The 15,747-nt window shown below is 42.6% G+C and overlaps 1 protein-coding gene across 1 annotated transcript in view; it reads left to right on the plus strand.

The window, feature by feature from the left end:
* Positions 1-15,747, plus strand: part of PITPNM3 (PITPNM family member 3) — an 876,999-nt gene that overhangs the window by 682,236 nt on the left and 179,016 nt on the right. The window contains exon 6 of the mRNA XM_069761259.1: positions 5,126-5,315. Coding sequence (XP_069617360.1) covers positions 5,126-5,315 — 190 coding nt within the window. The remainder of the gene's footprint in view (positions 1-5,125; positions 5,316-15,747) is intronic.

A 15,747-nucleotide genomic window follows, 5' to 3' on the forward strand; every position in this document is an offset into this window, starting at 1 on the left:
TAGATGTGCCAATTCTGGCGCTTTGCCCAGCTCTTCCCTCTTGCCCTGTAGCGATAACAAGTTCGGTTAACATTTGTGAGATTGATGTCACCTGTGTATTGTCCGGTGACATCAAGCCTACAGATTTGTAATGGAGAGGCATCTATAAGATACCTTTCCATTACTAATCCTATAGATTTATGGTAAATAACACACAGCCAAAATAAAGTCTTTTATTTGAAATGAAACAAAACACACTTTTACTTTTTCTATTTAAAAAAAGCAAACACAGTTACACTCACCTAACACCTAATTCCACCGAAGCCTTTGTCTTCTGTAATAAAACAAAAATAAGAAAAACAACAATATCCCTCACCTCTCCGTCGTTCTGTCCCACGCCGTAATCCGTGTCTGGGGGATAAACAGTTTTCAACCAGGACGGTGCCAAGATGCGACCATCATGGCTAAGAACCACTGATGAATGATCTGCAGAAAGTGCAGCCTCAGTGACTAGCGTTGACATCATAGAGGTTATCTCTGGTTACTCAGGCTGCTTTCCCAGCCAGGCTGAACTGCGGAAAACCTCAGTGAGATCCCCGCTAGCATCATGAGAGTTTTTCTGAAGTGTTTTGAACAGCTGACATGTGCCTCCATCAGGTGAATCAAGATCCACCCATGGCTGTTAACTAGTTAAATGCGGCTGTTAATCTCTGACAGTGGCTTTTAACTCACGCTTTCAGCAAGCTTCTACTGTAGTCTCCCCCAAATCCCCCCCTTTCGCCCCATTCAAAATAAAACAATAACAAAATTCAAACATACACATATTTGGTATCACCGCATTCAGAATTGCCCGATCTATCAGTATAAAAAAATTATTAACACAATTGTTAAACCAAAATGGTATCATTAAAAGCAACAGCTTGGCACGCAAAAAATTAGCCCTCACCCAACCCGAAATCACGAAAAATGGAGACGCTATGGGTTTCGGAAATGGCGCTATTTTTTTTAACAAACTTTGAAATTTTTTTCCCCACTTAAGTAAAAAAGAACACATGTTCGGTGTCTATGAACTTGTAATGAACAGCATTCTGCAGAATCATAATGGCAGATAAGTTTTAGCATTTAGTGACCATGGTAAAAAAAAAACAACTGTGAGATTGCACTCCTTTTGCAATTTCACAGCACTTGGAATTTTTTTCCCATTTTCGAGTTCACAACATGGTAAAACCAATGGTGTTGTTCAAAACTACAACTCATCCCGCCCTCACATGGCCATTTTTACTAAAAAATAAAAAAGTTATGGCTCTGGGAAGAAGGGGAACAAAAAATGAAAATGCAATACATGCAAATGTTTTTTTTATTATGCATGCCCCTTTTCACGTGTAAAGTGCCATGGAATAAATGGCACTATAATAATAAATAATAAATTTTTGCTTGGTCTTTCAGACATTATGTTAACCTCCATTGTTCCTGTTAATTGCCATTTCTTAATTACATTTCGAACCAAAGAAAGGGTAACTTGAAAACGCTTTACTGCCGTATTTTCTTAGAACCTTCTCCTGCTTTGTGTGCCTCCACCATTTTCATTTTCAGAGTTCGAGGCAGCAGCTTAGATGAACCTATGACTGCTGTTTTTTGGAACAAGGCTAGAGGAGGCTGGGTTTTTATAAAGCTGGGAAATTTGCATCACCTGGAATTTCCTAACATTGATAGTGAACAAGCCATAACCCTAACAGGTAATTAATGTCTGAAACCTTGGTCAAAGTTATCCGAGCACACAAATCTCCAAGGGTGTCAAGACTTTTGCATCAGCCCATTTTCTTTTTTTTTAAATGTAAAATATGAAAATATATTATTTGTGTCTAAAATACAAAGGAAATGTGCCATCTTTAATGTTAGGCCCTTTAGAGATCATTTCATCTTCAACTTGCTCAACAGTTCACAGTAACAGTAATTTTAACCAAGGGTGCCCAAAGCACGTACCGCACACGGACGTTGTCCGTGTGCAGTCCGTGTGCCGTGCAGGAGACAGCGCTACATTAAGCGCTGTCTCCCCCACTGGTGCTGAAGCCGCAATTCATATCTTCCCTGCAGCAGCGTTTGCTGTAGAGAAGATATGAATAAGTGTGTTTAAAATAAAGATCTATGTGCCCCCCGCCATCCCACCCCCTGTGCGTGCCCCCCCCCCGCGCTGTTCTGAAAATACTCACCCGGCTCGCTCCCTCGCCTGGCCGCATCTTCTCCTGTATGCGGTCACGTGGGGCCGCAGATTACAATCATGAATATGCGTCTCCACCTCCCAAAGGGGTGGAGCCGCATATTCATTACTGTAAATGAGCGGCCCCACGTGACCGCTCATACAGTACAAGGTGCAGCCAGGACAGGGCGCTGCGAGGGATCCGGAAGCTAGATGAGTATTTTAATCACAGCGGTGGGGGCGCACAGGGGGTGGGAGGGGGTTCTGGGACCTGGATATTGATTTTACACACTAATATTCATATCTTCTCTACAGCAAACGCTGCTGCAGGGAAGATATGAATGGGGCTTCAGCACCATGCCGGGGACAGCGCTAAACTTTAGCGCTGTCTCCGGCATGGTGCGTGTGGTACCCAGTGGGCACACGGGCAGCACACGTGTGCTGCACGTGTGCCACACTGATGTGCCACAGAAACGCACCGGCACATGGACACGGATAATTCTGGTACCGATTTTTCCAGTATCGGAAATATCTGGACGTATGAGACTGCCCGTAAACAGTTTTTGAAGGCGCTCGGCTAGGAGGTTGTTCCAAAAATATTGGAGAACTTACTACAGATCAGTGGATGAAGACTTGAGCAAATCCTTCTGTCTTTTCATGTCATCCCAGACAGACTCGATGATGTTGAGATCAGGGCTCTGTGGGGCCATATTATCACTTCCAGAACTTCTTTTTTACACTGAAGAGATTTCTTAATGACATTGGATTCAAAGTATTCTGCAGCAAGACAATGACCCCAAACATGCAGCCAATCATATTCCTTCATGACGGTATTGCATAATGGATATGTGGCACCTCAGGAGTTCGGGTACCACAGTAGTGCTGCCTTCCTCTCGGGGAGGGGAGTGTTATGCCTGGAGACAAGAGGGATCCCTTTGGCAGGTTATCCCACACACAGCACATTCTAACTCCAGGCCAGGAGGGGGAGCTCAAAACCCTGTTTTAGGGGAGCTTCCCCGAGATATATAGATCTGGGCCTGGAGGAGGAGTCAATTCAGTCTGAGAGTGAAGAGAGACAGGAAAGGAGAAGAGGAGAGATTGGGGACTCAAGGAGTCTGCGATTTGGGCCCCCTAGGAGCCAGAGCACAGAAACCGGGCACCGGGAGCCCGAGATTGTGGATAACTGCAAGGTCCACAGCAGAACCGGAGGGCATAGAACTATAAGTAAACTGCCCGTACAACACCTGAGGTACAGCAGCAGTTAGAGCCTGGAGCCACCCTATCAGAGACCCCAAGAAAATTGCTCAAACTGCCTACTGTGAAGTTACTGTCCCAGGACAGGAAAGAAAAGGGGTACCTTGCCAGCAAACTACAGGGAGCAAGGGATCAGGAAAGCAGCACATAGTGGAAGGCTCCCAACTTGACCTGCCAAGGGGATTTCCGCTTGTTTCTGGGCTACCTGGACTCCTTCTGTACCTGTTGCTGGTACCCTGGACTGTGACCTGCTACCACCAGAAAACCCGGTAAAGACTGCAACCCTGTGTCTCCCGTTATTTACCGGCAACACATCATCCCTGCTATACACATTGGAAGCCCTGGGGACCCCGCTTCGCCTTTGGGAACCATCAGCATCTTGCTGCCATAACATCACCCCAGAGGACTCCTTTAAGCAGCATCGGTCCCTATTGACCGAGAACCTCAGGTGGCATCATGAAAATAGACTTTCACAATTCCCTTAAAAGACCTTTCCCCTTTAATTGAGTCCCAGGGCCACGGACCGGGTCACAGCCACTGTGACATCCCCTTTAAGTGCAATCGAACCCGGTACCGAGTATCCCCATTGCCCTGGTGGGTGACTCAGATAAGTATCTGCCTTTATTTCTCAGCATTGAGAGCAACATTAATGTTGCCAGGATCTCCACCATGCTTCACTATTACCTGCACTCTCAATATTGTGCCACTGTCCAGCCATTTGACTAGCAAACTGCCTTCTTTTATAACCAAATAATTCACATTTTGACTCATCAACTATGTTTTATGTATGTCAAAGGCATGTTTTTTGGCCAAAATTCTTCCAAGAAGACCGCTACTGGCTAGGCTTCTCCCAATAGTAGATGGGTGTAGCTGGGTCCCACTTGTTTCTTTCAATTCTGAGCTGTTGATTCTGCTGGACATTTCCTATTTCGAATGGAAGTAACCATGAGGTGTCTTTCATCTGCTTCACTGTTTCTTTGCCTTACCTATTTCTTGGTGTCCTCAATCTTCTTGAGAAAATATAGGCAGATATTAATCCATTATACAATACCCATCAGGGAGGCATCTGGCTTCAAATGAATTCTGCGGAAGCACAATGGCTTCAAACATACAGCTAATTTCATTAAGAGCTATCTTCAGCGTAAAAAAGGAGTCCTAGAAGTGATGATATGGCCCTCACAAGGCCCTGATCTCAACATCATGAAGGCTGTCTTGTGATAGATGAAGGTACGAAAAGATGATTTGTGGAAGCCTACATCCACAGATCTGTAGTTAGTTCTCCAAGATATTTGGATCAACCTCCTTGCTGAATTCCTTCAAAAACTGTGTGCAAGTACAACAAGAAGAATTGATGCTGTTTTGAAGGTAAAAGATGCGTACTTTTGTTTATTCACTTTGCATTTTGTTAACTGATAAAAAATGCAACTATTACCACTACCATTTTTTTAAAGTATTCTTACGTTACAGCATTTTTACTCCTCCTCCCTAAACCATTTGCACAGTACCGTATGCAAAGCTATGTTCAATTGATGCATTCTCGATGTGTTTTTTGCTATGATTTTGCAAAAATGCAGTAAAATTGTCACGAGTGGGGAAAAAACATTTTTATTAAGTGCATCTCTGCATATGTATGTGACATTCTCTTTTTCTGACTAGTAGGCCTGTGACATTAGCGTGCTTTCTCTCCCTCTCCAGTCTTAACCCATACAGCTATGATGAGAACTGCCTGAATATTAGTGAAGATCACATCCCACTAGCTGCCTTGCCGCTGCTGGCCATCGCTTCCCCTCAGTACCAAGATGCAGTTGCTATGGTGATCAGTAGAGCAAACCAAGTTTACAATGAATTCCTCAAGACTCCAGATGGAGCCGGCTTTAATGGACAGGTAAGTTGGATTTATCTGTATACCTTATCCTTTTAAAAGATTCCACCCCTTAAAAAATATAAAAAATAAGTGCATGTAAGATATAGAATATTTGGCAGGAATTATGTACGCGCCATATTAAAAAATAGAAAATGGTTCTGAAAAATATTGCACCTTTATTTTTCTCTGCTCCTATAAATGAGACTTAACAGATATAACTAATATAAAGTGGGTTAAAAAATGTAAAAACTATAGGCCATGTTCCCGTAAGTGAGAACGCTGTTTTTTTTCTGCACCAAAATTTGTATTAGCAGAAATATGCTCTAATTAGAGCATTTTTTTGGTGCAGATTTGATAGAGCATTTTTAGTTGCATGTTTTTAGTGCAGAAAATCTAAGATTCATCACTTAAAGAGGTTGTCCACTACTTTTACATTGATGACCTATCCTATCATACACTGATAACAGCTGATCGGCAGGGGTGACGGGTGTCGGACGCTGGCCAATCAGACGTTGATGACCTGTCCTAAGGATAGACCATATGTAAAAGTAGTGGCCAATCCCTTTAATACCACCTGGGCATTTTTTTCAGGCTCTTCAAAGAAATCGAGAAAAATTGCATTGCATCAATAATGCACCGTTCCACAGAATCTTTAAACGAGTTTTCGTGAAATCACATTCACTTAATATAAATTGCTAAAAATTGCAAATTAACACCACCCCAAAACACCCGCCCTCTACCTCCAAAAAAAAGGGCAGAATTTACTTTACATAGGAACATGGCCATAGAACCAAAACAACCAAAGTAAATTTATAAAAGATGCACATGAAAAATAGATTTGCAAGAAAGTTGGGATTCAGTAATTGCTTGTGTATATTTAAGGAGAAACATAATGTCAGTGATAAGTGGGGGAACACTTTTTGTTAGGGGGACACGACTGTAACTTGCAGTTTTTGCCTTTTCATTTCTAGCAGTAGTTTGTTCGCTTTCAGACACGAAGGCTGGAAAAGTGAAAGTGAGTGTAGGATGCAGAAAAATAAAACATGGAAAAATCATACACTGACATGTATGCTCAGTAGTAATGAGCGAGTATACTCGTTACTCGAGATTTCCCGAGCATGATCAGGTGGTCTCCGATTATTTGGGCCTGCTCGGAGATTTAGTTTATGTCGACGCAGCTGCTTAAATTGCAGCTGCTAGACAGCTTGAATACATGTGGGGATTCCCTAGCAAACAGGTAATCCCCACATGTATTCAAGCTGTCTAGCAGCAGCAATTTATGCAGCTGCATCGACATAAACTAAATCTCCGAGCAGGCCCAAATAATCGGACATCACCTGATCATGCTCGGGAAATCTTGAGTAACGAGTATACACGAGTCATCACTAATGCTCAGCGCTGGAATTTTTAGTTTCAATTTGAAGAAGGAATAACTTGTATTTAACACCTTCCTTCCTTAGGATGTAATAGTATATCATGGTGAATATTTATGGAGTGGGTTCAAGAGCTGAGCAGGGTCCACACAGGACGGGAACAGTTTGATGCTTAGTCCCAGTGTCAGTAAACAAACTATGCAGAAGGTTATACAGTGACATAGGCATGATGATAATTAGTAACACTTAATAACCCACAGATTGAAATTGGAGACTGTTACTAATTATTACCATGCCAATATATGGGATGTGTATGGGACTCTTGCTTGTATGAACCATGGTATCTATGCGAGTAATGCCGTTTGTTGTAGGCAATTTCTCTTATATTCCAATCTATGGGTTATCAAGTATTACTAATTATCATCATGTCTTATCCCCGCTGCTTCCCTGAGTATTACATTGTTTTTCTTTTTTAAATCCTCCATACGAATCCAGAGATATGGGTATTTTTATAATGCACCCAAAATGCTAATTTATCTGATCTTTACCAAAAGGCCATTGCTCACAGTATTGTCTAGGTGCGGGTCTTTTGGCTGTTTTGCATAATTACTCTGTAAGCAACATCCCTTGTAAAGACTATAAAAATTAGTGCATTGGCATCACTGAATAAAAAGGCTTATATCTTTGGATCTGTACGGTGCATTTATCATTCCCCTCTTTAACTCCTGACCCAGCTGCTCCCTCCTCATCCTGCCAAAGACTTTTGCAGTGACTTATGACTCATACAGGGAAAATTGACCTCCTGTTTCTACATAAAGCTTAGAACGATTCAGTTAGTCAGTATTTAATCATGTGATGTCATAGACCTAATGGAAAAGAGGAGAATTAGCTGGATAGAATGGCAAAATGAGCAATTTTAAGTTTACAGGTTTACAGTGCTATATAATATGATGATTGCAATATATTTAGAGGATAAAAAATTTGATGGGAGGATGAGTGCGTCTTTAATATCGCAATTGATTCAATTCTTATTTTATTGTTATAAGATAACAAATCCTAATATTGCAGACACAAAAGGTCCACATTTACAAGACCGGCAGATTTTATGTAAGGGTACCGTCACACAGTGGCACTTTGATCGATAGGACGGCACGATCCGTGACGTTCCAGCGATATCCTTACGATCTCGCTGTGTCTGACACGCTACTGCGATCAGGGACCCCGCTGAGAATCGTACGTCATAGCAGATCGTTTGAAACTTTATTTTGTCACTGGATCTCCCGCTGACATCGCTGAATCGGCGTGTGTGACGCCGATTCAGCGATGTCTTCACTGGTAACCAGGGTAAATATCCGGCTACTAGGCGCAGGGCTGCGCTTAGTAACCGGATATTTACCCTGGTTACCAGTGTAAATGTAAAAAAAAAACCACTACATACTTACCTTCCCGGTGTCTGGTCATGTCCCGCGCCTTCAGCTTCCCGCACTGACTGGTGAGCGCCGGCCGGCCGTAAAGTACAACGGTGACGTCACCACTGTGCTTTCCGGCTGTCCGGCGCTCACTGTCAGTGCAGAGAAGCACAGCGCCAAGGGATGCGACAGGAATGTAAGTATGTAGTGTTTTTTGGTTTTTTTTACGTTTACGCTGGTAAACAGGGTAAACATCGGGTTACTAAGCGCGGCCCTGCGTTTAGTAACCCGATGTTTACCCTGGTTACCAGGGGACTTCGGGATCGTTGGTCGCTGGAGAGCTGTTTGTGTGACAGCTCTCCAGCGACCAAACAGCGACGCTGCAGCGATCGACATCGTTGTCGTATCGCTGCAGTGTCGTTTTAGTGTGACGGTACCCTAAGTTTATCATGTAAATGAGGCCTGTAAAGTGAATTGGCCCAAATGTCAAAAAAGTTGACATAATTTAACCTGTAATCACTAGGTTATGCTATGATCAGGTGTTTGTTACAAAATGTCACTTCCAATTCAAGTAAATAAATGTAGTCTAATCCACATCTCTTTTGGACACCATACTGACTTTTCTCATCATGATCCAAAGTTGGCAAGCAATGAGAAAAGTTGTCCATTTTTCCACTCCCGAGTGATAATAAAAGTTGCCAAATTTTATTAGATGTTATGCAATCACTTACAATACTTAATACTTTAGCAGAGCAGTTTACACTAGAATATATCATACATTATCTTTTCCAAAGCCAAATGAAATTTGGCTAGAGGCTGTAAATGTCTAAAAAAAAAAACCTGCCATTAATCATGTCATGAATTTCCTGTTGTTCCAGCACCCAGGCTCTGAATCTCTCCTCCAGTCTTTCCTTCTCTGTAGTGGTCACATGAAGTCTACCCACATGATCACTGGTGCCAGTTACTTATCCTAGCCATGATAATGAGTTATTATTATTTTACTAGATGGAGGCCCGATTCTAACGCATCGGGTATTCTAGAAGATGTATGTCCACGTAGTATATTGCCCAACCACGTAGTATATTGCCCAACCACGTAGTATATTGCCCAGCCACGTAGTATATTTCCCAGTCACATAGTATATTGCCCAGCCACGTAGTATATTGCCCAGCCACGTAGTATATTGCCCAATCACATAGTATATTGCCCAGTCACATAGTATATTGCACAGAGCCACATAGTATACAGCACAGAGCCATGTAGTATACAGCACAGAGCCACGTAGTATACAGCACAGAGCCACATAGTATACAGCACAGAGCCACGTAGTATACAGCACAGAGCCACGTAGTATACAGCACAGAGCCACGTAGTATATTGCCCAGTCACGTAGTATATTGCCCAGTCACGTAGTATACTGCACAGTCACGTATTAGTTTATTAGATATAAGGGGACAGATTATGGACAAGTTTGTAGATCAATGTTAGTAGTTTGAAAAAGTTTTGTTGGAGAAATGGAAGTCACATCATGCCATCCCAATTAACGAATTTTCAAGGTGGAAGAAGAGGAGGAGTAGCAGCGAAGAGAGAGGTGTATTAGTAAAGCTGAACCCAACACGCTGTTACCTTTTTGCCACAAACAACCCTCTGTTGCCCCTTATCATCAGGGCAATTAAATTACGCTATTGACCAACGATAAACGCAGGAGGCTGCAGCTGTTTCCACTAATAGCCTGGTTATTGAAAAACTAACAGTGAGCATTTGGTATATACACCTCTAATACATGGAATATATGTACTGTATATACCCCAGGTACGGTCACTGCCAGCCCCGCAATAACAAATGTATACACGCTGCCACCACCAATTGCTTATAAAGGCCGATTGGACACCTGACAGGTAGCGTATGGCTTCAAGGTGTGGTTTACAGAACAAAAAGAACAGAATAATTACATTTTATATTTAATCCTGAAAAATAGGCCGTGTTTGTAAAAGAAATATATAAATATTTTACAAAGGGGACAAAACAATACAGCAGATACAGATTTAGGGAGGGACGCACTCCTCGTGAAAACATATAGAAACCTGGATTAAGCAATGTATCTTCCGGCATTGAACACAGATTATAATTTGCCTAGTTACACCCACACACCTCCCCTTGATGACTCATAACAGGGATGGTCATGGGATGTGGCTTTAGTTTCAGAAAATTATGAGATTCCCATCATTCACAATATCTTCATTCCTGGCAATCACAGGCATTTGATATCGGCATCAGATTTTTTATCTGGATTTTACCTTTCCATATATAGGAAACATGACATGACTGTTGTCAGCTATCTGGCCACTATTGATTTGAGGTTGATTGGCATGTATCACAGTTAAGAAAAATATGCATATTTTTCCACTATTAGTCCGTAAGTTGAAAATGTATGTCCCATCAATATCTGATCAACAGTGACCCCAATATTCATAACTGTACATTGGAGACACAAAGTCTGGGGAAGTTCTTTTATCACAGCAGATTATCCCTCTTCAATCCACAAACCAAAAGACTCTATTTCTGTTTCCCACAATCGATATCCTTTTTCAACCATTTGGTTACCACAGTCCCAGTCTCAGTGGGGATTTTAATGAGTTTTGTCACTTCTTAACTATACATAATTTCCTCTATTTCCGTATGTTAAACATGTGGTTCTATTACCCAAAAGAGGTTTAGATTGTCAACTCTTTCTCCTGCAGATTTTGTGCAAGAGAGGAGTGGGGTGAGGTGAATGCTCCTTCCCTGGAGAGGCCTTATGGATTTAGATTTTTTTTATTGACAACAGACTAAAGAGTTTTAGCAAGGAGGTCATTGAGGAGGATATTGCAATAGTCGAGGCAGGAGATGAGGGCATGTGCTAACATTTTACTAGATTCAGGGTTGAGGAAAGGATGAATTCTGGGAATATTTTTGAGTTGTCAAGGATTACTCCAAGGCAGCGAACTTCCGGTACAGGGGAAAGTGTGATGTCATTTATAATGTTAGATAAGTCTGGTAGGGGGGTTAAGTGAGATGGAGAAAAAAAAATGATGAGTTTGGTTTTGTACACATTGAGCTTTAAGAAGCGTGATGACAAAAAGGATATAGGCAGATAGAGACTCTGGTATTCTGAATAGCAGAAAAATGATGTATGGACCAGAGAGGTAGATCTGAGGGCCATTGGGTAGTGTTATCCATTATTATTATACTTTAAATTGTGAAACAGATGCCATACTGATGTCACATAGATGTAAAAATCGGACACACAGATGACATGGTGATGGCACACAGATACAGATCATGATTCTGATGAAAATAAAAGAAGTTTCACTTGGTGATCTTGCCTGCGCACATCTGAACCCGGGCTTAGCCCTCATTCAAACGTCAGCATTATTTCTTGTATGCAAAAAGGACCTCTAGTTTAATCAGTGTTTTTGATGTGACATGATCAGTGTTTGGTCAGTTTGACAGTTTAATAGTGTTATGAAGGTGTAGTTTACAAGAAATCGTAACTCTTTAAACATTCTCATCTATTAGGAAATAATTACGGTAAAATATACCACAAGATAGAAAAAATTATGCCGTACACAGAGTCCCTGGTCTCCTATACTATCTTGAGATATAATTAGTATGTACTAGGATTAGATAGGGTCAGCCGTCGCTGAGAGGGGTTGCCATTGGCATATCATTGGCGTGCCAATCTCCACGGCTCAGTAGGGCTATTATATAGGGTCTTATAGGGAAAGATACAGGTGGGCATGCAGGCACAAACCTGTATCTTTCCCTATAAAACCCTAAATAATACAGGTAGAGGCAGGCTCGCACTGGCCCACAGGGTAACAGGGGAATCCCCCGGTGGGCCCCTCTGTAGATCTGGGCCCCCAACCCCACTGTATGGGCAGTACTTGGCATAATTCACTTGATTCATGCAGCTTCTCATTATTCATTAACCAAACTACCCAGTTTATTATTATATAGAGATAGAGGTAAATTTGTGAATAAAGGTTGTATAATATTTGCATGCAGGTGAAAAATGCCCCCCCCACCCCCCAAAGTCAATGTTATCGGTGGGCCAACACTGGATAGAGGTTCAGGTATGGGCATGGCTCACAAATTTGTCTATGGTTATATCTATACATTTTACATTACATCACATATCCACGGTGTATCTGATTATCATTTTTTCGTTAGTCTGGTATATTATAATTATTTCCTAATAAAAAGTTAATTTTAAAGGGATGCAATTCCATGTAACCTGCTAGTCACTACCCTGTGACACTATTGTGAACACCCGTTAGGAAGGTGCCCAGCCGCTGTCTTGAAGGTGTGGTGCCCTAGAGAAAATTAACTTTATTCCTCCCAGAAGCCATCAGCTTTCAGTTACAGCAATGTGCCGGCATGGTTTCTGTCATCGCTCACTATACTGTGAGTGACAGCTGTAAGAATGTCTTTGTACTCTGACTGACAGCCCAATCATCATTGCATGAGTGCAAAGCCAGCTATCAGTCATAGTGCCAGGGTGTTCGTACAGCTGTCTTTCATAGTATAGTGAGCGATGACTTTAGCCAGCACATGTCTATGACTGAAAGCCGGAGGCTCCTGGGAGGTACAAAGTTAATTTTCTCCAATGGGTCGCATATTCAGTACAGCAGTTGGGCACCTTCAAAACGCTATTAACCTGTAGATTAACCTTATCTAGAGTTATCTGACCTGACAGGTTCCCTTTAATTGAAAAGTTTCTCCCATCCATTACAATGTTAATCATAGACAGCACATGAACTGATATCATCCGTGTGCTATCAGTGATTTTCAGTACCCACAGACATGTATGTCTACGTTCACACTAGCGTTGTGCGCCGCTGCGTCGGCGATGCGACGCACAACGCACCGAAAAACGCGTGCAAACGCACGCAAAAACGCTGCGTTTTTCGACGCGTGCGTCGTTTTTGGACGAAAATCGGACGCAAGAAAAATGCAACTTGTTGCGTTTTCTTGGTCCGACGCTAGCGTAAAAAAAGACGCACGTGTCGGAAAACGCAACAAACAAAAACACATGCGTCCCCCATGTTAAACATAGGGGCGCATGACGCGTGCGTCGCCGCTGCGTCGCCCGACGCTAGCGCGACGCACACTAGCCGAACGCTAGTGTGAACGTAGCCTATGGGTTACTTTGATGTGTGCCTCGGATGAATAATGGTTATAGTCCTTTTACCAGGCAGTGCTCCTAATAGCCAGTTTCCTACTCCACACAGATCAGGGGCAAATACTCCGAAACAGCTGTCTGTGGATATACAGTATACCATGTTTTGGCATAGGTGGTTTTCTTTTATGGATGCTGCCCTTCCCATGGTTGTTCCTTCCCGGAGAAAGACCTGGCTATTTATTGCTTGCGTTAAGAAACACGTGATGGTGTCTCCACAGCTTTTCTACATGCATTTGGATGAATAATGGACATGTCCCCAAAATTTTTGTACCACTCAATCCGCAGAAATCATGAACATGTGAGCAGGTACATAATAGGTACGACTTCTATCCATGAAAATCACTGAACACATAGGTCACCTGCTGCTGTCTGAATGAAGCCTTAGGGGAAGCCAAGATTTGATCTAATCAACAAAGGCTTTCTGGTGAGTTTTTAAACCCCATTCAAATGTAGCTTATAATAAATGCTGCAAATTTTCATATCATGCTTATTGTGCTCAGCAATTCTACTTATCTTTATATTTGGAATGCAAATGGCGAAATCCCTGGAAATTTGGGGAAAATTCGGCATCTGATACAATCAGATTTTGCTTTGAATTTTCTACAAATTTGCTGTCACTTCAAAAACTATGAAAAAGGGAATCAAAATCATTCTGTGTTTTGAATAAATGAAGAAATGGATACAAAGTCTTGGCCAGCAATATAGGTACCAGTTTTTATGGGGCCCCGTAGCTGAGTGGTCCTACCTCTTCCATTAAAATTGCATTTGAGGCAAGGGGCCATCAAATATCCTGTCCTCTGCTACAAAAGGTGCGAACTGTAGAAGCAGTAGATAGGTGAATGCAGTTCTTTGGGAGACCAATGAGTAGAGTATCCCTCCTTGCTCGGCAAATCAGCCAGAAGAAGAGGAGCTGCGGTTTTCTGAGATTTCATATGTTTTCATATCTTTGTGTGCAACCCAAAAGAGTTACCATAAAATGCCCTCATAGTAAACAGTTAGGGAGTCATTTTATAAGTGCAGTAAATATCCAATATTTAACCACTTAATGGCATCCCAACATGCTTATATATCAAAATAATCCTGACTGGCTGCTCGCTGGCCCGCTATAATGTAAATATCTAGATTAATATACTTAATACTATAATTTGTATGGATAATCCATTATCATGATTCAGTTAGTCATGTAAATCCTATTCATCTCATGAGGGTAATTAGTATTCATTGTAGTACATTGTACCACTCTTATACTTTGCGTGATTACATTGATACGTCTGAGAATGCACATCGTATCCCCCAAGGACATGTACGCTATTCCAAAATTAGATCTTAACGCACCAATGCCAGCTCCGCTCCTGCAGCCTTGGGATCAATGATATTCTCAGTAGTAAGCAAGCTGCTTCACTGTGATTGAGATTTAAGTGTCATGCTACGTCACCTATCAAGGACAGAAAGCAAATTGATAAAAGAGCATTAAATGTACAATCTGTATAGTGGTGTCATGTAGGCAATGTAAAGCCTATGTCTTCTCCTTCCTCCTTCTCATCTCCGTTCTCTTCTGTTGTAAATCACGCATATGTCACTCCTGTTAGCCCTCCCCCGTCAATAATATTAAAATTATAGGGGGGGTCTCATGGCCTCACAGGCTCTGAAGGAAAGCTTTCATTTTGTTTCATGTTTATTTTATGATAATATTGGGTTAAAGGTAAGCTTTGGCCGTTTTTGCCAGAAGCAGTTGAATCCAGTATTTGAATGTGTTTTTTGGCGCTCAAACACGAGCTCCTGATTGGTTAACGCCGGTATCGGCGGGCTTTTTCAGGGCTATAAAAAGCCCTCAGATTTGAATTTCACCTCAGTCGTCGGTGAGCTGAAGAAACCGAAGACTGCGTTGAGAATGGAAGACCTGTTTCAGCAACTACTATCAAGAGCCGGTAAAGAGGATGGGGTAGAATGGCTGCGAAGCTGTTTAGCCATTAACCCCTTACCTACACCTCCGGATGCCGGTACGGGAGCTTCAATACCGAGCCTTCAGCTGCAGCCGACGGGACAAGAAGTGACTGCGGCGGTAACTCCAGCCAGGAGTTCGAGAAGGAAGACGCCGCAGAGGTACTTATCGCCGCCCCTTCCGCCTACAAATCGAAGGGGCCGCGCACTGGATGTTAGTAAGAGGCCACGCCGCCCAGCTGCCAGCAAATCCCGGAGTCCGGCGCGAGACTCTCAGCGCCATCTTGAAGCGGTGCCATCTACGTCACGTCACACCGCCGGGAGGTCTATTCCTGCTAGCAGCCGTAAAAGCGCTGCAGCGGTAGGCTCTCGCCGGGTGTCGGCGGCTGCGCCAGCCCCTGTTCCCTGCATTCAGCAAGCAGCGCCGACGATCAGCAACAGGAACGAAGAATCAGATGAAGAGCGGATCTCTCCAGCGTCAGAAGACTTTCAGCTGTGTTCGCCTT

This window comes from Ranitomeya imitator, chromosome 3 (assembly GCF_032444005.1).
Source record: "Ranitomeya imitator isolate aRanImi1 chromosome 3, aRanImi1.pri, whole genome shotgun sequence".
Classification (NCBI taxonomy): Eukaryota; Metazoa; Chordata; class Amphibia; order Anura; family Dendrobatidae; genus Ranitomeya; species Ranitomeya imitator.